Raw genomic sequence first — 22,705 nt, forward strand, 5'->3', positions numbered from 1 at the left:
TTTTTGTCTTTTTTAGGGCCACTCCTGTGGCATATGGAAGTTCCCAAGTTTGGGGTCGAATTGGACCTGTAGCTGCCTTAACCTATACCACACCCACAGCAACATGGGATCCAAGCCACGTCTGCTGCCTACACCACAGCTCATGGCAACATCGGATCCCTAACCCACTGAGTGAGGCCAGGGACTGAATCTGTGTCCTCATGGATACTAGTCGGGTTCGTTACTGCTGAGCCACGACAGGAACTCCATGAACTTTGTTAAAAATGAACATTTTTGTTTTCAGAAGAAACTTTGAAGTTTCTCCTAGGCAAGCTACAGCCTGGGAGAAAAGCATATATTGAATAAAGGACTTGTATCAAAATATATAAAGAACTCATAGAACTCAAAACAAATATGCAGTTGAAAAATGCACAACATAAGGAGTCTCCTTGTGGTGCAGCAGGTTGAGGATCTGATGCTGTCACTGCTGTGGTGTGGGTTCGATCCCTGACCTGGGAACTTCTGCATGTCATGGTCGTGGCCAAAAGATAAATAAAATACATTTTTCAAATGGACAAAATATCTGAACAGACACCTCACCAAATAAGCTATACAAACTCAACATGAAAAGAGGTTCAACCTTATTAGCCACTGAGGAAATGTAAATTAAAACTATATGATCACATTTCATTCCCACCTAAATGGCTAAGATTTAAAATTGAAAAATATTAAGTATTGGTAAGGATGTAGAACAACTGAAACGCTCATATATTGTTGATGGAAAATAGTTTGCAGTTTCTTAAGAAAGGTAAATATTGCTATATGACCAACAGTTCTAGTTGTAGGTTTCCCCTGAGATAAATGAAAGTATGTATATAAAGGTTTTGTATGTAAATGTCATAGAAGCATTATTTGTAATAGCCCCAAACTGTAAACAATCTAAGTGTTCTTCAACAGGTGAATGAATAAAGTTATAGTATATCCATGTAATGGAATACTACTCTGCAATAAAAAAGGAATAGACTCGCAGTACCTTAACAATATTGTTGAATCCTAAGAACATGCTTAATAAAAGAAGCCAGATAGGAAAGATTTCATATTGCAAGATTCCACTTATAAAATAGAACATAGACAGCAGATTAGTGGTTGCTTACAGTAGGAATTAACTACAAATGGGCACAAGGAACTTTCTAGGATGATGGAGGTGTCTTAAAACTGGATCATAATGATGGTTTCACAACTATACATTTACTAACACTCATCAAGTTGTGTATATAAAATGGGTAGTTTTATGTTATGTAAACAATACATCAAAGGATTTTTTTAATAAAAACCTTCATACTCTTTAAAATTTGGAAATCATTTTCTAAGATATTTACTTCTCTTAGCCAGAATATATAATAAAATCTTGGACAGATGTGAATTTGAGATTATTTGGTTGAATCTCACTACCAATTTTGTATTTTTAGGTTCTTAAGATTGCATCATATCTCTTTATTCTAATTTTAAGCTAATTAGTTAACTTGTATATCATATTTCCAAAGCTGTGTTGCAGGCTAGAGATTTTAGTTTCTCTTAATTCTATGTTTCAAAGTAAATTTTGTCTTTGAATCTTTTTTAACAGGATTTGAAACCACAGACATTTAGAAATGCATATGACATACCAAGACGGAATCTTCTGGATCACTTAACAAGAATGAGATCTAATCTTTTGAAGAGCACCCGTAGATTTCTTAAAGGACAGGATGAAGGTTAGATTATCGTTTTAATATTGGTATTTCTTTACTAAACTTCTTTCTTTATATTGAAAACACATAGAATGCTGCTGTAACTTTTAAAGAATTATTACAGTAGTATTACATAATCATTGAATGAAGTAAAAAGTGACTCATCCCTCATTCTCTGCATTTCTTACTGCCGTCACTGTTGTGCCCAATTCTGTTCCCCAGAAGTAACAATCTTTGTTAACAGCTTAGTTTCCTTTTTGGCTTTCTTTATACATTCACACATATAGGCACAGACACAAACAACATCGTTTTCTTGTGATGTACTAATATCCGATAATTTAACTCTAAATGGCCAAAATATGTCATATTCTGGTATTTTCTTCTACTCTGCCCATGGCAGCTACTACGAATCAAGTCAGGTGGGAACTTAACCCTTTGCCCACTCTGATATAAGCATTTCAACTAAGCGTTCTATAAAAAGGGTAATCTACATCATTTTCCTGTAAATTATGCTATAATTATTTGGAATAGAGTAGAAGAGACACTCCTTTTCATGGAAATGTTAAACATATTGCTTGTTCTATACAGTGAAATTTGTTTTGTTTAGAAGATAATTAAGTTTTATTTTTAAAAATCTCTAGATTCTGTCACAATATTTATAATGGCAACAAACTAATGTAGGCCATGTGGTAAGGGAGGACTGCCCCCAGTAACTCCGGGGAGCAGTCATACATCAGGAGACACTATTTTTTTTCTTTTTTCTTTTTTTTTTTTTTAAGATTTTAATTTTTTTTCATTATGGCTGGTTTATAGTGTTCTGTCAATTTTCTACTGTACAGCAAGGTGACCCAGTCACACATGCATGTATATATTCTTTTTTCTCACATTATCATGCTCCATCATAAGTGATTAGATACAGTTCCCAGTGCTATACAGCAGGATCTCATTGCTTATCCATTCCAAAGGCAATAGTTTGCATCTATTAACCCCAAATTCCCAGTCCCTCCCACTCCCTCTTCCTACCCCTTGGCAACCACAAGTCTGTTCTCCAAGTCCATGATTTTCTCTGTGGAAAGGTTCATTTGTGCCATAATTAGATGCCAGGTATAAGTGATATCATATGGTATTTGGCTGACTTACTTCACTTAGTATGAGAGTCTCTAGTTCCATCCATGTTGCTGCAGATGGAATTATTTTGTTCTTTTTTATGGCTGAGTAATTTTCCATTGTGTATATATACCACATCTTAATCCATTCATCTGTCGATGGACATTTAGGTTGTTTTCATGAGAAGATATTATTCGATAACCACATGGAAGGTAGTTTTAGTGAGGTTAACTTTTGTTGTTGCTCTATTCTGTTTGAAAAGATCAAGTGCACAGTGTTCCTATAGCACAAATGGGGAATTACCAGGAATACCTCAAGCAAGTACCTTCTCCACTAAGAGAACTTGATCCTGATCAGCCTCGAAGGTTGCATACATTTGGCAACCCCTTTAAGCTGGATAAAAAGGTAAATTTGGAATGTTATTTATATAATTTATTTGTGCTAGGCACTGTGAATTTAACAGTTCTTAATCTAACTCAAGTAAGCTGAAGCTATTTTCCTGGTAGAATACCTAATGTCACATAGTTAAAATATAGTTATTTTAATGGTAATTGGAATTATTTGTGCCATTTAAAAACTGTATGTAAAGACAGGGAAATTATATTCTTTCTTGTTATAGGGAATGATGATAGATGAGGCAGATGAATTTGTGGCTGGACCTCAGAATAAACATAAACGACCTGGAGAACCAAATATGCAAGGCATCCCTAAAAGACGCCGCTGTATGTCTCCACTACTGAGAGGCAGACAGCAGAATCCCGTTGTGAACAATCATATTGGAGGAAAAGGGCCACCTGTACCTATGACTCAAGCACAGCCAGATCTTATTAAACCCCTTCCTCTTCATAAAGGTAAGAGTTTGTCCTTAACATTATTTGTTGTTTTTTGATTCTTCACGGAAGAGATTTTTGTAATATATTACGGAAAAAAATCGATGAAGTCCAAGAGAAGATACTTGTTTATTCTAAATTAGCATGTAAGCATTTCTCTATATCTTTTAAATGAACGGTTATTGAACATTTCGTGCTTATTATGTTTAACAGTTATCATGATCTAAAATATCATTTGCAAATCTTAAATATTTAAAAACTACAGTTTTCTAAAGGGGTGTTATCAATACCCACAGAAAGATGGTTTTCAATTTCAGTTTAATTCAACCACTAATTTTTAAATGATACGGTTTTGTTTGTTTATGGCCACACCTGTGGCATATGGAAGTTCCTGGGCTAGGGGTCAAATTGGAACTGAAACTGAGGCCTAGGCCACAGTCGTGGCAATACCAGATCTGAGCCGCATCTGTGACCTACACCACAGCTCGTGGCAAGGCTCAGATCCTGAGCATGGCCGGGGATCAAACCCACATCCTCAGGGGAGACAGTGTCGGATCCTTGTGCTGCTGAGCCACAATGGGAACTCCATGATATGCTATTTTCGACAGTGCGAAGCACTGAGTTATAGTGGTAAACAAGACAGTGATCACTGTGCGCATTTATAATGAGTGAGGAAGGAAAGTCATCGAACATTTCACTGGAAGTATGATGAATGTTACAGAAGGGAAGTCTGGTATGTTGGGAAACATTTAGCAAGTGGATTTAACATAGTCTATGGGCACTTAGCTGAGGAAGTTATGTTTAAGCGACCACTTGAAGGATGAATGGGAATTAGTTAATAACTAAAGCTGTGCATTCGCCTGTGCTACAGTAGTCGTCTAAGAAGAATCTGTGCAAAGGCATACAGTAAAGAGCAGGACATTAGGGGAGCTGAAAGAATTCTAACACATTAGGGGTTAGGATGAGGTAAGGTGAGAACTGAAATACACATGCAGAGTCCAGATCATAGAGGGCCTTGGAAGCCACTGTAAAGATTCTAGACTTTATTCTAAGGACAAGGAAAATCCATTGAAAGGTTTTAAAGAGGTAATGATCTGATCTGATTAGCATTTTATAAAGACCAGGCTGGCCTTATTGTGGGCAAGAATGAGAATTGATATAGGAAACTCTTAATTAATGGATTTGTTAATTGCAGGTGGTGATCTTTCATGGCTAATAATGTCTTAACTGGAAGGAAATTAATATTATACCTCTTGATGGAATTATACAGTATTACTTTTAAAGTCATCTTGCTCTCCTCTTCCCAACACACGCACACACACACAAACTGACCATCAATCTAATCAAGCCTCTGTTAAGTACCAATTTTTAGGAAATATAAGGGACAGAGAAACATGTTAAATTACAAAACAGATATAATTAGCAAAATCCAGATTGCGGGAAACTATAGGACAAAGACTTTGGTGTGTGTGTGTGTGTTTCCAGAAAAAGAAAAAAGTGCATGGAAAAAAAGAGGTACAGAAGGATTTTATAGATTAAAACATATAAATCAATTGCAGTGTGTTTATGGTCTGATTTGGACCCTGAACTTTCCACAGACACAGAAAATGTGGCAATTGGAGATTGTGGGCAGTGATTGGGTATTTGATACTATTAATTAATTGTTAGGGATGCACAGGCAACAGTTGGGAAACACAAGGAAGAGCTAATGGTGACCTGGAAGTGGGTTGTGCGAAGAATGTTTAAGAAATACTTGGACACATCAGCAAAGGAGTTGGTGATGACTGATTGGATGTTGGAGTCAGGGCAGGGGAGCAGTGGAGAGACAGTGGGTATTTGAGTGTGCTAGGGATGGAGTGGAAGAAGAGGTGTTGAATGAGTTTAGTTTAGAAATATCTATTAGATAGCCAAGTGGAGATCCTCAGTTAGAAGATGGATAGTTGAATTGGAACTCAGAGAAGAGAACTGGGCTGGAGAGATGGGTATGGGAGGCAGCCTTAAATCCCATTGAGTGACCTAGGGAAAGAGAAGAAAAAGCCTAGAATAGAACTTTGAAAGTAATGAAGTTTAAGAGGAGAAATAAGATTCAGAGAAAAAGGGAAGAATCCAGAAGACAATAGGGAAGAATTCAGTGTGGTGTGGAAGCTAAAAGGAAAGAGCATTGAGTAGTTGGTGGTCTCAGATGCTTCTTAAGCAGACCAGGAGGACTGAAGCGGGTCTGAAGGTCTTTAAGTTGACAGAGTTGAGTATGTTTAAATGCTGGTGTGATGGAATCAATGGGAGGGGGGCTGAAAATGAAGGTAAAAGAAAGTACAATCAGTGAGAAGGAGGAAGGGAATGGTTCAGAGCCCACATGAAGGACGTTTCTTCCATTAAAGCTGAGCAGGTGTGGTGGGCACAAGTGTAACGGTGGCAAGTTGAGGAGGTTCCCATTCTACAGCTTTTCTTTCCTCCTTGAAGTTGGAGGTGACTTAATGCTGAGAGGAAGGAGAGATTGGGAAAGTAAGAGATGTTACGTTAGGAGGAAGGAGAAGGTGCAAATGATTTTTGTGTGTGTGTGTGTGTGGTAGAGGAGCAAAGGTTGTAGTAAGAGGGCTAGGCAGTGCTAAGACCCAGGTCACGGACGGTGATTGTGACCACTCTGCAGAGCTGGCTCGTATTCTCCAGTAGTGCTTACCCATCATCCCACCTGCGAGTCTGGCGCAAGCAGATAGACTGCATCATCAAATCTGGGATTTTTCAAAACAAAAATTGGGGATTTTTGCCTGACAGGTGTCATGGGAAGACAATAGGATGAGAGAATCTGGGACACTGGTTAAAAAGTGATACATTATGGGATATAAGTTGGCTAGGTAAGAAAGTGGATATCTAGAAAGAATCTCATTAATATGAGGGGGAAAGTAGAGGAGTTGCTGGGAGTGAAAGTCTGGCTGAGTTCAAGAGCAGTAGGAGGAATACTGCCAAGATGAGGGTTACACACATCTCTGTCCTTGAATTTGTGTTTGACTTGAGAATCAAAGAGGTGGGTGGAAAAGTTCTTTGGAGACGAAAAGGTGAGGAATTGGGAGGCCAGGTTCTTGGCAGGTGATCTCCTTAGGTGTGGATGTCACACACTGCAGCACTTCTCAAGCTTTAATGTATATAGGAGTCTCGGAGGCAGGGGAGGGAGGTGGTCTAGTTAAACGACAGATTGTAATAAATTGTGTGGGGGAGGGCTTAAGGTGAGCACCTCTAGCCAGCTCTCTGCTGGTGCTAATGCTGCTTGCCTGTCCACAGACCACAATTTGAATACTAAGGACCCAGAATGATATCCCAAGGGATGAAGTCTGTGGACCAGGTGCCAGACACATCCCTGACCACAGGTGTGCCCTGGAGATCAGTAAAGATAGTGCTGAGCAGAGTGAGGATGGCTGGAGTGGGACAGCTAAATCCCAAAAGAGAAAAAGAGTTTTTGCAAGAGTGTATGGAGAAATGATCTTGAAGTGGCCCTGGGAGGTGAAAGAATCAGTGATTCCAATCCTTATTTTAAGTTCATTGAGAATGTTTGCGAGAAAGCAGTTTCTGTTTTTCAGATCTGAAAAAGAAAGTGCAGTATCTTTGCGGGAGAATTGGGTGTCAGTTAAAGCAGGAATTGCTATAGAGAATATTCAGTAAAGTTTGCAAATCATGGAACAGGATTTAGGAGGGAGAGGGAGTCTCCTGGGGTTCGAGGGGTTTTTATGGGGATGAGTTTACATTTTGGACAGTAAATGAGGAAAACAGAGATGAATTCAGCTGGGCTCCTGGAGGTTGGTAAGCAGTCAAAGAGTTTGGAATTAAGCTGATTTCTGTGGGGAGCAAGTTTAATAATCTAATATTAAGTGGCAAGCTTGCAAGCTTTTTAAGTATGGTCGTCTAGTGAGCTGAAGTGGGCACTGGCTCTTGTGCATTACGACTAGATGAATGGTTATAAGAAAAGGGGATGCTGCGGGACCACCTGTTTGGTGGTTAAACCCCTGTGTTCACCTTTGCTTCTAAGTAGTAACTACATGAGGCAGAGGCAGGATGGAATGAACTAGTACTCTAACAAAAACTATATCCATGATAATCTTGATCACACATATTTCCCTAAAGCATCCAAACCTAATTTATTCAATAAAATTGAATAAAGTGAGAACTGAAAGTTATCTGAAATTAGCTTTTTTTTTTTTTTCCTAAGGGCAAGAGTTGTACAAATTTTATAAATGGTGTGAAAGTTTCACATTGAAACTCACCATATATTTGGCAAGGCTTAAGAACCATATCACATTATTTGTTAATTTGCATCAGGTCAAGGAGAGAGCATTTGTGAATTGCTGTAATATTGTTTCTTTGCACTTTTCTTTACTGTATGTCTGGAAATTGGCTCTCAATTTTTTCCCCTTATTTTTGTTTTTAGTTTCAGAAGCCACTAATGATTCGACAATAGATGATGTAGTTGAAAATCATGTTGCAGACCAACTTTCTTCAGATATCACACCAAATGCAATGGATACTGAATTTTCAACGTCTTCTCCAGCCAATTTATTGGAACGACCAGCCAATCATACAGAGGGTCTTGGTCATGACCATTTAGGAACTAATGACCTCACTGTTGGTGGATTTTTAGAAAATCATGAGGAGCCCAGAGATAAAGAACAATGTCCTGAAGAGAATATACCAGCATCCTCACTCAACAAAGGAAAGAAACTAATGCATTGCAGAAGCCATGAAGAGGTCAACACTGAACTAAAAGCACAAATAATGAAAGAGATCCGAAAGCCAGGAAGAAGTATGTATATATAATTAGAGACAAATGAAAAATTTGATTTCTGTATGTGCTCAAAAAAAGTAAAAGCATAGATCTGATTTTATTTTTTTTAGGTTTCCCCCATGAATATTTTTATTTTTAAATGATCTTTATTTTTTCCATGATAGCTGGTTTACAGTGTTCTGTCAGTTTTCTACTGTACAGCACAGTGGCTCAGTCACACATACATATACACATTCTTCTCCTCATACTATCCTCCATCGTGCTCCATCATAAGTGACTAAATAGAGTTCCCAGTGCTATACATCAGAATCTCATTGCTTACATAGATCTGATTTTAGGTCTGTTTTTTTTTTTTAAGTATGGTCATAGTTTATTTTATTTTTTTGGCTGCACTTGTGGCATGTTGAAGTCCCTGGGCCAGGGACTGAATCTGAGCTGCAGCTGAGGCAATGCCAGATCCTTAGCCCACTGTGCCACAGTGGGAACTCCTTAGATCAGTCTTGAACAACATACGAGCTATGTAAGATTTGATTCTTTATTCAGCTTACAAGTACTGAATATCTGCTGTATCCAAAGTACTGTGTTAGGCATGGGAAGGAGGAGGGGCTGAGAGCAGAGGAGGAGCACATGGATAAGTTACACACGGGGCCTCCCATGACGGGAAGCCATAGTCTCGTGTATTCTTCCAACCAGCAACTGGAATTTTAATGTAACAGCAAACCCAAAAAGATTTAGTCAATTTTAAATGACTTCATAGCTGTGACATTCCTGGCGGAGAACCTACACACCATCTTAACTTTTAAGATTTAAACTATAATAGTGATCAGGGATATGTTTAAGGCCAAAAGCTAAAATTACGAACGCTATTATCTCAGTACAAAAGAACTCGATGAGGTAAAATTTCAGTATTGTTGACTTCATTCAGAAGATGCTGACAGATCACCTGCTCTGATGGTCTAGTGACCCAGGCGTGGTCCCTAAGTGCATAAGACTCAGTACTTGCCATTCAGGAGCTCATAGTCCTTGGCAGAGTTTTAAGGGAAAACCTGAACTGAGATAGCACTCTTAACCTGTTTTGTTTTGTAATGTTTTTTTCCTTTATTTTATCCCCCTTCCCCACTGCAGGATGGCTGTAATTTAGAATTTAAGCTTTAAGGATAGATTTTTGTAAAGGCCACTTCTTATTTTTAGTGGCACTACCAGAAAGCTATTTATTCATCCTTCTAAACTTTATGCTTAATACCTTAACAAGAACTGTTACCAAAAAAGCAGTATTTAACAAATTATTTTATCTTTGTTGACATGTGATAAAATATATGTATTGTAAAATCTCTAATGAGCAGTGAAATTTTATGTAGACTGTTTTTGGTTTTGTTTTAGTATATTTTGATCTAATAAATTGCAATAGAAAAATACTGAATTAGAGTGCAAAGGAAAAGCCACTTAATTTTTCCGTTTGCTTCTCTTGTTTTAAGAATATGAAAGAATCTTCACTTTACTGAAGCATGTGCAAGGCAGTTTACAAACAAGACTAATATTTTTACAAAATGTCATTAAAGAAGCATCAAGGTAAATAATCTGTTGTACACTCTGATATGATGAAATGAGCCCCCAGTTTATATAGTTGATATTTTAACAGTGTCTATTTTATACTTGTTATGAATGTATATGACACACCATGTGTATATAAGCACTTCTCTCTTCTTTTCAGTTTATTGAAAAAATAGCCACAGACAAATTCTCCAGAAATCATGGACCCTTTCTCCCTACACAGTATATAGATACTTGCATAATTCTTCTTAATTGTACTCTGTGGCTTTTTGGTGTCTTTATATTTTATAGTCTTTAATTTTTCTCCTTTGTATATTTAAACTACAGTTAATATTAATTAGTGATGAAAAATAACCTTGAAAGGCAGTATCTGAATGCAGTTCACTTGTACGTGGGAAAACATGTAATTAAGGGGACCAGAGCTGGACAAATGGGCCTTATTCTGATCGCTTCAGTAGCCCAGGGTTATGCGCTTTTAGTACAAGGAATGTGGATCAAGATTATAAATGGTAACTCTGAAGTGCAGTTCACTGGAAAGCATAGTTGTATGAGTTTAGAAAATAAAAAGACTTCTAGAATTTTTAGTAAGAAAACTTAGAGCTTATCTCATCTGACCTTCCCAAATTCCCACCCTTTAACAAGTAACCCAGTTTCTTCCATGCTACATGTAGTCTTTTTAGATAAAGCCATTATTTTCCCCCCCATGAATGACTAGAACATAGGTTACTTTGAATTTTCAAGATAAGGCCATAACTTTTCGTATTATTTATTTTGAGTATTTGACCTAGTCTGCTCTTTATGTAACATTCTGTCAGCTCGTACTTCATCACAGATTTAGCCGTATTCCTGGTGCCTGAATTCTATGTCTGCCACCTTGCCACCTTTTAGAGAGTTGTGTGGTATTATGGTGGTTAGTCATATTCGTTTGCAAGTAGAGAGGAAGTAAATATAGATGGGGCAGTGTTTTGGGCATTCTGAAAAGCATCAGAAGTAGTAATACTTAATGTAGACAAAAGCAGTTTCAGTCTACTATATTCATTACTAAAATTTTTAAATTTCCACTTGAACTTTACTTTAACTCTTTACTGTATCCTCTACTAGAGACCTCTCATTGTCCTTGATTTGCTAGTTAAGTTGTAATAATAGAACGCCATGGTTTAAATGCGAGAGCCCAACTTTCATTTCTTCCATTTTATGGGGGAATGTATTCATATTTTGTTCACATTCCTTTTTTAACATTCAGCTTTCAAAGAGCATGAGAAACTGCTTTTGGGAGCCCAGATTTCACTGGAATATTTATTTATATTTATAACTCTTGTATTTATTAGGGTTTCTCCCCCTTTTTCTTTTTGCTTGTGAAAGGAATAATCTCTTTCCCATTATAACTAGGGCTAGACTGTTTGTTTTAGGTACAAACTTATAATACTGTACTGATAACATAATTTGCTAATCTTCCAAAAGATTTTGTATATCACTTTGAAAAATCTTCCCAAGGTAGTTTCTCTCTTTAAAGAAAATTATACTGACATATAACTATTTGTTTAAAAAGAAACTGAGAGCTTTGTTACTTCATTTTTTTACAGGTTTAAAAAACGAATGCTAATAGAACAACTGGAGAACTTCTTGGATGAAATTCATCGAAGAGCCAATCAGATCAACCACATTAACAGCAATTAAAAGAAAACAGAATGTGGCCACTTATTTCACTACCTTCTCCAAATACAAAGTAAATACAAGACTGTTGTGATCTTGCATTCATTTTTTGACATGCATTGTTGGCTTTTTGAAATACTAAGAGCAAGTCTACAGATCCTTTTTCCATCATTTTACAGTGACCTTTTCTTCATTTTGGTTTATTTTTGTAATGTGAAAAGTATCACTCTAAAAAACATTTTTATTTAACAAACTAAAAATACTCCTCCAAATCTCTTGCTTGTCATTGACTCTTGCGTGTCAATTTCCCTCAGGTTCTATTTTCTTAAACCAACCTTTAAAACTGTCACCTCTGTTAAGGTTGAACTTTGCCAAAAAAATAAAAAAGAAGTTACTTTGTAATTTTTGGGGAAAAAGCACATACATTAAAACTAGGCAATGTTTTGTATATACAGTTATTTTGGATATATTATTGTAAGTTGTACAAATGTATTTTGAAGAATATTTAAGAAAAGCACTTTTGTTATTCCATCAATAAATGCTCTATTTTACTCTTGTGTGGTTTAGGAAATAATCACATTTAAAGTAATCATTTACAACCATCTTAAGATAATGGAATTTTAAAGGCCTTGCTTTTTAGCATTGGAAAAATACACCACTTGAAGTTCACATTTGTTAAACTTAACTGTAATTACATGTTGCTTAACTTGCATTGTCTTTTTCCTCTATGTTCTTAGCTTTTGTTGGCCACTCCAACTACTCCATTTCTGCCTAGATAATGTATCTGCAGCAGGCAGATAGGCAGACGGTTTAAAAGCTGTTTGAAAAGCAGACGCCTTTGGACTTTATTGGTTTCCTTACATACTTTCCTTCAGCTACTTTTTCCTTTCTCACTAGGACTGTGGATGGCACCAGAGAGAAGCTGTGAGTTAGGGAGCTTCAAGTGTAGGGTCCACTGAATACTCTGAACTGTCCAGCATTTAGCAGCTGGAGGCTGTGCTTACAGCAGTCCCACAACAGACTGGGGCTTCCAAGGGGATCCCTTTGTTCTTCTCTGCTATTCTCTCACTTCGATTTGTCGTTTATTTAAAAGTTAAATGAAAAAGAAACACGTTCTCCCTGAGTTACCCAGCGTAAGGAAAACCGAACGCTAGTCACTGTCCATTCTCAGTCCAAGATGGCCTCCTGTGTCCTTACTGAGGATGTGACCCTGTGGCCTGACTCACCATTCATAGATCACTTCTGTGCCTTGTAGTGCTTTGGGGATAACCAGTAGAAAAGAAGGTTAAAGTACATTTAGATGAAGAGAGAGCAAAATAAATTTATAAAATTATAGTAAAAGTGAAGTATTTTTAGGTTCATGATATTTGAAAGTCACATACCCTTACCTTTTTATACTTTAGCAGAACATTTTTAAAATTGCAAGGGTATAGCCAAATGAAATGCAACTTTTTATGAAGAAAGCATAGATGAAAGTGGAGAACACGCCTGAGATCTGCTAGTTTAGGGGATCGGAAACTCTCCCAATACTGAAGACAAATTCTGTCAAGAAAAAAAAGCGTTTCATGTAACATTGTATAGTATTTTCATATGCAGTTCTTTAAACATTTTTTAACCTGTACAAAATACATTTAAGCAGGATACTGTTTAGTAAATGGAACCGTTAAGGTAATTAATCACCTGCAGTCACATAGCTAAATTCAACAAGAGATACACGACATCCAGAATGAATTGTTTTAAATTATGTATGTTTAGATTCTGAGATTAACAGGGGATTATAAATCATTCAGGTAAAAGTTAATAAGAATATTTAGGAAAGGGACTCAATCTTTTCCAATATTTGGCAATATTTCCTTATCAGAAAGTTTTTATTTCTATTTCACAGGTTGCTCGTGAGGTAATAATCCTTTTAGACCCTTGACCTTTAATGCATTTTGGGGTATGAACCCTAGAGGGAGTTGGAAAGAAGCCGTTTGTTCAGTCCCTTCTTGTCCTCCGTCTCTCTGCCATGAGACTCCATGCCTTCATCCCCAAACCGAGTCACAACTTGTGAAACACATCAGAGTTCAAGCTTAATATCCCATCTCTCACAGGATATTTCTAACGTTTTAAGAAACTGGGCATATTAGTTAAAGAAGTGAAATACTTACTGCAGAATTCCTGTAAGCAGAGAGGCGGCGGCGTACATTTGAGGGGACTAGCCTGTCTTTTAGGCCCTTCAGATCACTGGGTGACTGTAAAGCTGGACGACGGGGGTTCTCCCAACAGTTTAATCTTGAGGTTAAGATCATTTTTTGGTAACGTTCTCGTATGTGTCCCATTTGTAAACTGATTTGAGTCATTTGCCCTTATCATTAAGCTCTGTCAATTTGGTGACCTGAAGGCTGACTCACCCTGGCTCTTCATCACCAGAAGAACAGCCACTATGCCTGGTGTGATGTGGGGCAAGTGAACCTCCCAGCAAGAGGTCCACAGATTCACAGTGATTACGTTTAGATGTGCGGCGGATGATGGAACTGGGGTTGGGGTCTATTTTCCTTCTGTTCACTAAGGCGGTTCTGAAGACTCTTATCACAGAAGTCGTGTTTGTCCTTTACTAGACAGTTGAGAGATTTTACAACATTTTTATGCAGTTAAATTCCAAAAGGGAAACTGTTCTTGTAACTGTCATCAACCTTTACTGGCTATCAGCTTTTGACAGTGACCTTTCTGTTCAAGTTTAGTCCTGTTCTTTGTTTCTTGAGGGAGGAGAACCTGCCATTTTTTCATCTTTCGTTTTTTGACCTGTGCCCTTTTTTTAAGAGAGGGCTCTCTGTTGCCTGTTCTGAGTGATAAGTGACATTTTCATCTAATAACTGTGGGGTTGGGATGATCATGGTGAAATACTAGGAGGATATCTTCTGTTGATGGACTTTTTCTTCCCAGATAATCTCAAAATAGATTGTTTCCTAGTGAATGATGATCTTCATCCTTTTTGTCACAAGTGTTCCTTTGATTTCTAGCTCAAGTTACAGCAGTATGCAAATGATTCTCAGATAAAATGATGTTGACAGTATTTCCTTAACAATTTGTGTAAAACCTATGCGTAATTTTCATTATTCTAACTTTTGACTTTTTTTTTCTCTCCATAAATAAAAATAATGCCTGATGTTTAGTTAAAGTAGATCCACTTTTGCTTGATTTTTATTAGTCTGTTCCATCCTATTTCTTTTTAACACGTTGTTTAGACTTGCCAACAACTCTTTACTGAGAATCTCTTTTCTTTCCCAGCCTAAGTAATTGCCAGAGAGGGTGGGGGAACGTTAAGAGGAATAATTTGAATATTTTGTTCAGTGTTTTGATGCTTAAAGGACTTCTGCTGCCCTGATGTTCTAAGGCTCTGCCTGTACCGTACCATCTTTGGATTAAGACTAGGGTTGAATGGTGGGACTGAGAAGTACTAGGGCAAACATCTGATTTTTGTGTAACGTTAGCAAGCTTGAGAAAGATCAACAGAAAAACTACAGAATGCAGGGACATCCCCTAGGTTACTCGGGGTGCTGAGAGGCAGAGGACTACTTGGATACCCTAGTGGCCTGAAGGCACTCTACCCTACAGTGCTGAGAAAGTTAGGTAACAATGGGGAAGAAGTCAAGATGGATCATTTATTTTACTTTCATGATTTTTCTAAGTCTCCCCAGAAGTAGAAACCTGAATTTGTCAAGCCCTACACCCACTCACTACAACTGAGCTGAACGAGAAGGCCAAAACGACACACAGGATGTTCCTTTCCTCTGTTGTCGTGAAATACTCTCTTAGGATACATGACATAGCAACTGGGAAGCTTCTGAAGCACCATAGAAACCAGCTAGAAGGAATGCTTGTTAGGCTCTGGTGGGCAAATCAGCCCTTGCTGCTAGAGAGATGCTGATAAATACTGAATTTATCTTAGTTCTATCAAAAAATACTGTGATACCTGTGTTGGGCTCTCTCAGGAAAAAGATGAATGGTCGGTCTGCTTTAAAAATGGGAATCCGAGACCTTTTCAGTAACAACAGAGCTGCAGGAAAAATAAAGAATAGAATTGCATTATATTTTCTATACTTTTGAGGAAAGTCACTGAAAACTGGAACAAAACGAAAGGTATACCCCTTGATTTTTGAAGAAATAAAAGCATCCCAATGATATATTAACGTTTAGTGTTACAACGGGGGGTGCGAATGGGAAAATTAAAGAGAAAAGATACCGCTTAACCAACACTGTGTCCTATTTTCAAAATAGTCTATGAAATTAATTTCATCCTGAAGGCAGTTTTCAGAATGTCTCCATTCCTTGTTCATGGGACCATGGGACAACTCCTCTCTAAAATGGCTATCTTTTCTCCCATCATTTTTTCAAGAACTTTGTTCTGTTAAGAGTTCTTTTCTGAAAATACTCTACCACATCTGGACTTGGGGTTTTTGTGGAAAGCTTTAGAAGCGGGAAGACTGAACTGGGTAAATCTAACAAAGGCAGAGGGGGGCAAGCAGCATGCTACGTGTTGCTGAGGTCCTCTCAGGAACATACCTGTAGCCGCAGAAGCCTTGGTGCCTTCCTCTGCAACCTCCACCTTGGCTTTGTGGATCGCTTCAGAAACATACAAGCCATCTTGGCCTAACCCGGGGTGGGGGTGGGGGGGAAAGATGTGATCGCTTATTTGCAGTTTTGCACATTTTGTTCAAGGATTTGAGTACTTTTTTTTAAAGAACAGAATTTGTTTAGCTACAGTCTCTTAGGCTGCATACTATGCAGCTAGGAAGAGGCTACTTTGGGAAGTTCTGGAGGTACAGTATTCTGTGCTACTTTCAAAGCCTAAAATGTGATAAATTAATAAGCAGTCCTTCAAATAAATACTCAGAGCTGTGCCCCATTTTTGCAATAGTTAATTTTCAAAAATAATTTCTAGTTACATTTATATCTTTCCTTCAGTCAGTATTTCTGAAATTCTGGTGGTATAAGAACTGCCAGGGTGTGTGTGAAAACACAGATTCTGGGGACCAGGAATCCACACATTCAACAAGCTTCTGAGATGATTTCCCTTGAATGCCTTCTTGGGCTGCATTTTAAGAGCTACTTGTAAATGACATCCACAGATCTGTACTATGGCAGTGTACTAATTTAAAAGGCAGCGTATTAAATATGTCTCATGCTGCATGACTGCATTCTGTATACTGAGTATATCAGTTGTGCAATTACCTTGCCTCATGGCTAGAATCTGCAAAGAAAACAAGAGGTTAGAACTGTAATAGCTGTACGCCAACAGTTTCAAAGATACTATAAGCTTAGCAAAATAAGGATCTGAGTGGTAACAGAGGAATTGATGGGCTTTGTAATTTAACCATCAATCATTTTAAAACAACTCTCCACAGTGAAATGGACACTTGATGACAAGAAAGAATTAAAGTAAGACTCTTTAGAATGAGAAGAAACTTGAGAAGTCATTTAGTCCAACCCCTGCATTTGAGAGGGAGCTGTAAAGTCATCTGAGGTCACATACTTGACAAACGGAACGGTCACACATCTGCAGGTGCTCTGACCGTGCAGTGCCTATTTCCACCCTATCCTTCCACGCAAAGGCCACCACCTTCCAAAGGTCTGTTCCAGTCAACTGGCGCGCCACTGGCAGGAGTCTTAAAATAGTCATTGTGCTGTCCATGTGGTATTTTTGAGGGGGCTTCTTTGTTTCATCTGAGACCAGTATTTAAATCGCTTTGCATCTTTCGTGCACTTACAAGGGGATAGCAAATGAACGCTGTGAGAAGATAAGACCAGCAGAGTGCAGGATATGCAGCATCTCACCCATCCTGTAGATGAGGCGCACACGGGGAATTGCGCGTTGGCTGTGTTCGCCGTAAGGAACAGTTAGTTTCTAGCATCAGTGAAGGGGGCCAGACAGAGGCCAGAGGAAGGGGAAAAACAATGGAATCATTCTCTCGGCATCACGGGTTCCAACGCCAGTGTGGAATCGGATTTATCTTAGCAGTGACTCTTTTCCTGTAGGATCTTTTAGAAAATAAACACATTTCTCTATCCTTAGTAACCAGCCCCTCTCACCAGCTCACTGAGCGAACACACACAGGGCCCAAAGGAGAAGGGACTATGCTGTGTATCAGGAACGGCGGTGTGAGGGTCAGGAGGAGGTTTACTCAGCTGTGACTTCCTTACCATCTAACATGGTATCCGAACGCTTTAAATACATGTAAATGAAATGAGCAGAAGTTCTTTATCGGCTGCAATGCGGTACCTGTGTTTGCATCATTAGAGTCCGGGCTACCCTGGCACAACGCAGGAATTGGGGCCAGTCAGTTGGTGTGAATGAGTCTTTGCTTAGATGGGCTTGGCTAGTTCAGATTCTTGAAACTGCAACTGCGCGTTCATTTAAAAAGCTGTCTTCTTCATCACATTACAGGAGTGGTCCATTAATGGACGTTTACATGTTTGGCACAGCCAAAGGCTGAGAACCCATAGCTTGTCATGCCCCAGCATCCACATCTCATACATTGCATCTCTATTAAGAGTTAGCATTTCAGAGACCAACATTTGCGATAAAATAAGGATTCAGGAGTCATCTCTGGGTTTGTGTTTTTCTTCTTGCTTGATCTTGTGTTACAGATCCCTATTTGCTTCCTTCTGTTAAGCAGCTCTGGAAATATCATGCAGCTAATGGAGTCAGTCTGGAAGAGACCCAGCACAAAGGGGTTCTCCTGGCTTTGGGCTCATCCTCTCCTCTCTTCTAGTGTTGGCAGCTGTTTAGTGCCATCGAGAGCCATATGACCTGTTTCCCCCAAATTTGTTCCCAAGGTGGTTTAGAGGTGCTATTCTTTAAAAAGGGTTCCCTGATTCATTAAAATCGGAACTGGAGGTTGAAGAGTTTCGTGCTTTGGTTTTTAACAGTGGACTTCTGAGAGCTGCTCCTTTGCTACTGTTCACAGCGAATCTCTACAGAAGGGCTATATAACACGTGCTGTTTAACCATGGAACCACCCCTACTATTTCCTGTTTCCAAACTTCCCAGGTTAGCACTCTAGGACTTTGGAAAACCATCTGCCTTCCCCCTAATAATCCCTTTTGCTCCTGTATTACATTTTAGTGTCCAAAGCAAATGGGTAGAATTCTTCCTCCTCTCCCGGCACCCTCTCCACTCCTCCCCAGAACATGGACACGCGTGACACCTCCACCATCCCTGTTAGACTGTTAGCTCCCGGGAGGCAGCAGCTGTATTATTATTTCTTTAAAATATCTGTCACTTCACTCAGCTAGCACAATAACACGTGGGTCACACAGGAGTTCAGTAAATGTGGGATGAACAAATACTGGATATTTCTCACCCTGTACATTTGTTTTGTTTCCCCATCAAAGCAGCTGCCGTAATGTTCTTTAATCTGATTTCACTTCTAATGAAATGCTGGTTGGTGTCTGGAATCGCAGGGACACAGCACAGAATGGATCTTTGGCGATTCTCATCCAAATGACTGTGGCAGGGCTCCCTTCCCCTTCGTCAGTAGAATCCCCCATTCTGTGTACGGCTGGCCACACTCGCAAAAGGTTTATGAGTTTTCATAACATGACATTGTGTAAACATACTATCTGCAAACTAAAAATCAATATCCCTCCATTTCATCCGCAGCATCTCATGAAGCAGGACAAACAGCATCAATTTCTGTGTCTTTCGTCTTCCCAGTTCTTCTTACTTATTGGCAACATTAGTGACTTAAAGTTATTGCCAGGATTCCTTCTAGTTAATCTTTCTCATCTTCTTTTCACTTACTTGTGAAAGACGGAAGGTGTGTGTCACACAGCTCTCAGCCCAGCACACAGAGAGGCAGTGTGGGAAGAATCGGAAAGGGCCTCTGAACCTCCGCGCTTGGGTCCTGTCCCCCTTCTCCGCCTCCAGCCCCTTCCTCACATCGTTCCTTCTCCCCCCCGCCCCCCCACCCGGCTTTCGCTGGGTCAGGTTAAGGTGGACAATGGCATCATTTCAGGGATGTATATACTGCCAAGCAATTACCACAATAAGATGAGGTGGCACATCCACCACCTTGCTTAATTACCATTTTTGTGTGTGTATTAATTTTTAAGATCTACTCGCTTGGCAACTTTTTTTTTTTTTTTTTTGGTCTTTTTAGGGCCCTACCCGTGGCATACGGAAATCCTCAGGGTAGGGGTGGAATCAGAGCTGCAACTGCCGGCCTACGCCACAGCCACAGCAATGCCAGATCCAACACGCGTCTGCAACCTACACCACAGCTCATGGCAATGCCGAATCCTTAACCCACTGAGTGAGGCCAGGGATCGAACCCGCATCTTCATGGATTCTAGTTGGGTTTGTTACTGCTGAGCCACAACAGGAACCCTGCAACTTGCTAAGTGTAGTCACTGCTGTGCATTACATCCCAGAACTTACATCTGGAAGTTTGTACCCTCTGACCACCATCACCCATTGTCCCTGGCAGCCACTGGCTCTACACTCTGTTTCTATGAATCCTAGATGACACATACATGTGAGATTATATATCATTTGTCTTTCTCCCTCTGACTTATTTCACTTAGCATAATGCACTCAGGGTTTTTCTATAAAGTTGCAAATGGCAGGGTTTTCTTTTTATGCCCAAATAATATTCCATTGCATATGATGTACTGCCACTCCTTCACTCATTCATCTGTTGCGAAATATTAGCTTTTCCCTATATATTAGCTATTGCAAATAATGCTCCCATGAACATGGGGCGCAGATATTTCTGTGACAGCGGTTTCATTTCCTTTGGATATACACCCAGACGTGAAACTGCTGGATCATGTGGTAGTTCTATTTTGCTTTTCTGAGGAACCGCTGTGCTATTTTCCACAAGGGCTGCACGAATTGACATTCGCACCCAAAGTGCGCACGGGACCTCTTTTCTCCACATCCTCACCAGCACGTGCTCTTGCTTATCTTTTTGATAATAACCATTCTTACAGGTGGGAGGTCATAACGCATTGTCGTTTTGATGTCCGTTTCCCTGCTGATCAGTGATGTTGAGCACATTTTCATGTACCTGTTGGCCATTTGAGTATCTTTTTGGACATAAGTCTATTCAGATCTGCCGATTTTTTAGTTGGATGATGATGATGCTTTACTTTTGAGTTGTATGAGTTCCTCATCTATTTTGGATATTCAACCCGTAACAGGTAATTTGCAAACATTTTTTTCCCATAAGTTGCCTTTTCATTTTGTCAATTATTTCTTTTGCTGTGAAGCTTTTAGTTTGATGCAGTTGTACGTGTTCACTTTTTCTTTTGTGGTTTGTGCTTTTGGCGTCATATCCAAAAAACACTGCCAAGACCAATTTCAAGTTTTCCGCTATGTTTTCTTCTAGGAGTTTTATGGTTGCAGACAGGAAAGCCTTAACTCATCTTGAGCTAATTTTTGTGAGTGGTGTTGAGATTGGGTTCTAGTTTCTTTCTCAAGTGAACGTCCAATTCCTCCAGCACCATTTATTGAAGATACCGTCTTGTCTACTGCGTATTCTTGGCTCCCTTACCAAACATTAGTTGGCTGCATATTCATGGGTTTATCATGGGCTCTCTCTCAGTAACATGTCTCTCTTTTGTAACACTGATCCATGTGTGCCTGCTTTTGTGCCATTCCACACTGTTCTGATTACTACAGCTTTGTGATATAGTGTGAAATGGGGAAGTATGACACCTTCATCTTTGCTCTTTCTCAGGACTGCTTTGGCTATTTTGGGTCATTGGTGGTTCCGTACAAATTTTAGGATTGATTTTCCACTTCTGTGAGAAACACCTTGGAATTCTGATAGGGACTGCATTCCACCTGAGGATCGGTTTGGGTGGTACAGATGTTTTAACAATATTAGTTCTTCCAGTCCATGAACACAGGGTATCTTTTCATTTGCTTGTATCTTCAGTTGCTTTCATCAATGTGCGGTAGTTACCAGTATAGAGATCTTTCACCCTCTTGGTTAAATTTACTCCTAAGAACGTTAATGGTTTAGGTGCACTTGTACATAGGATCGTTTCAGCTCTTTTTCAAATAGTTCACCGGTAGTGCACAAAAACACAACTCAAATTTGTATCGTGATTTTCTATGCTACAACATTACTGAATTTATTGATTAGTTCTAACCATTACAATCGTAGAGAATATGATTTTGATGATGTATTTACCATTACCAGTGATTGTCACACATTTGTACATTTTCACAATGTTAATCTGCATTCTTTTATTTCAGCTTGAAGAATGTCCTGTAGCGTATCTCACAAGGTGGTCTATTGGTGCTGAATTCCCTCAGGCTCTGTTTGCTTGGGAAATCTTTGTCTCGTCTTCATTTGCAAGGGACAGCTCTGCCACTACAGTGTTCTTGGCTAACAGTTCTTTTTTTCTTTCAATATTTTCAACATGTCATCCCACTCTGTACGTGCACAGTTTCTGTTGAGAAAACTACTGATTGTCTTATGGGGGTTCCCTTGTATGTAACTTGTTTCTCTCTTGCTGCTTTCGAAATCTTTGTCTTTTGACTTTTGGCAATTTAATTATAATGTGTTTCAGTGTAGTCCTTTTCAGCTTCAACAAATTTGGGATCCCTTGTACCTCATGAATATGAATGCCCACTTCTCCAAGTTTGGAAAGTTTTCAGTCAATATAAGGAGACTTTTTTTTTTTTTGTCCCTTTATCGTTCTCTTCTCCTTTTGGGATTCACGTAATTATAATTTGTTTCTTTTGATGAATGGTCCCAACTCCCATAGGCTTTCCTCTCTCATTCTTTTTCTTTTCGCTCCTCTGACTAGATAATTTCAAGTGAATTCTCTTTTAGCTCATTGATCTTTTTTTCCTCTCCTTGGTCAAGTCCGATGTTGAAGCTCTCTATTAATCTTCAGTGCACTCATTGCATTCTTCAGCTTTAGGATTTCTGTTTGGTTTGGTTTCTATTTCTTTGTTGAACCTCTTATAAAGTAAGAATTTTATGCACCATTTTCCTAATTTTGTTTAGTTGTCTGTGTGTTCTTGTAGTTTATGGAACTTCTTTAAGAGGATTATTCAGGATTTTTGTGAGACAGTTCACAGATCT

The 22,705-nt window shown here is 38.9% G+C and overlaps 2 protein-coding genes across 6 annotated transcripts in view; one reads left to right on the forward strand and one right to left on the reverse strand.

Moving 5' to 3' along the window:
- INTS6 (integrator complex subunit 6) overlaps nucleotides 1–12,169 on the forward strand; it is a 90,217-nt gene extending 78,048 nt beyond the window's left edge. For all 5 annotated transcript variants that reach the window (XM_021065287.2, XM_021065288.2, XM_084981601.1 and 2 more), the window contains 6 exons: nucleotides 1,604–1,730; nucleotides 3,076–3,218; nucleotides 3,433–3,664; nucleotides 8,061–8,432; nucleotides 9,890–9,983; nucleotides 11,549–12,169. In XM_021065287.2, the coding sequence (XP_020920946.1) occupies nucleotides 1,604–1,730; nucleotides 3,076–3,218; nucleotides 3,433–3,664; nucleotides 8,061–8,432; nucleotides 9,890–9,983; nucleotides 11,549–11,642 (1,062 nt within the window). In that variant the 3' untranslated portion in view covers nucleotides 11,643–12,169. The remainder of the gene's footprint in view (nucleotides 1–1,603; nucleotides 1,731–3,075; nucleotides 3,219–3,432; nucleotides 3,665–8,060; nucleotides 8,433–9,889; nucleotides 9,984–11,548) is intronic.
- The window catches only part of SERPINE3 (serpin family E member 3), a 35,450-nt gene continuing 24,050 nt past the window's right edge, over nucleotides 11,306–22,705 (reverse strand). The window contains exons 7-9 of the mRNA XM_084981693.1: nucleotides 16,164–16,250; nucleotides 15,574–15,657; nucleotides 11,306–13,160 (exon numbers count right to left, since the gene is read on the reverse strand). Of these exons, the coding sequence (XP_084837819.1) occupies nucleotides 13,117–13,160; nucleotides 15,574–15,657; nucleotides 16,164–16,250 (215 nt within the window). The 3' untranslated portion in view covers nucleotides 11,306–13,116. The remainder of the gene's footprint in view (nucleotides 13,161–15,573; nucleotides 15,658–16,163; nucleotides 16,251–22,705) is intronic.

Source organism: Sus scrofa, chromosome 11, assembly GCF_054392235.1.
Source record: "Sus scrofa isolate SSC_HxYL_T2T_F1_AM1 chromosome 11, Sscrofa_HxYL_maternal_Yorkshire_Landrace_v2.0, whole genome shotgun sequence".
NCBI classification, from domain to species: Eukaryota; Metazoa; Chordata; class Mammalia; order Artiodactyla; family Suidae; genus Sus; species Sus scrofa.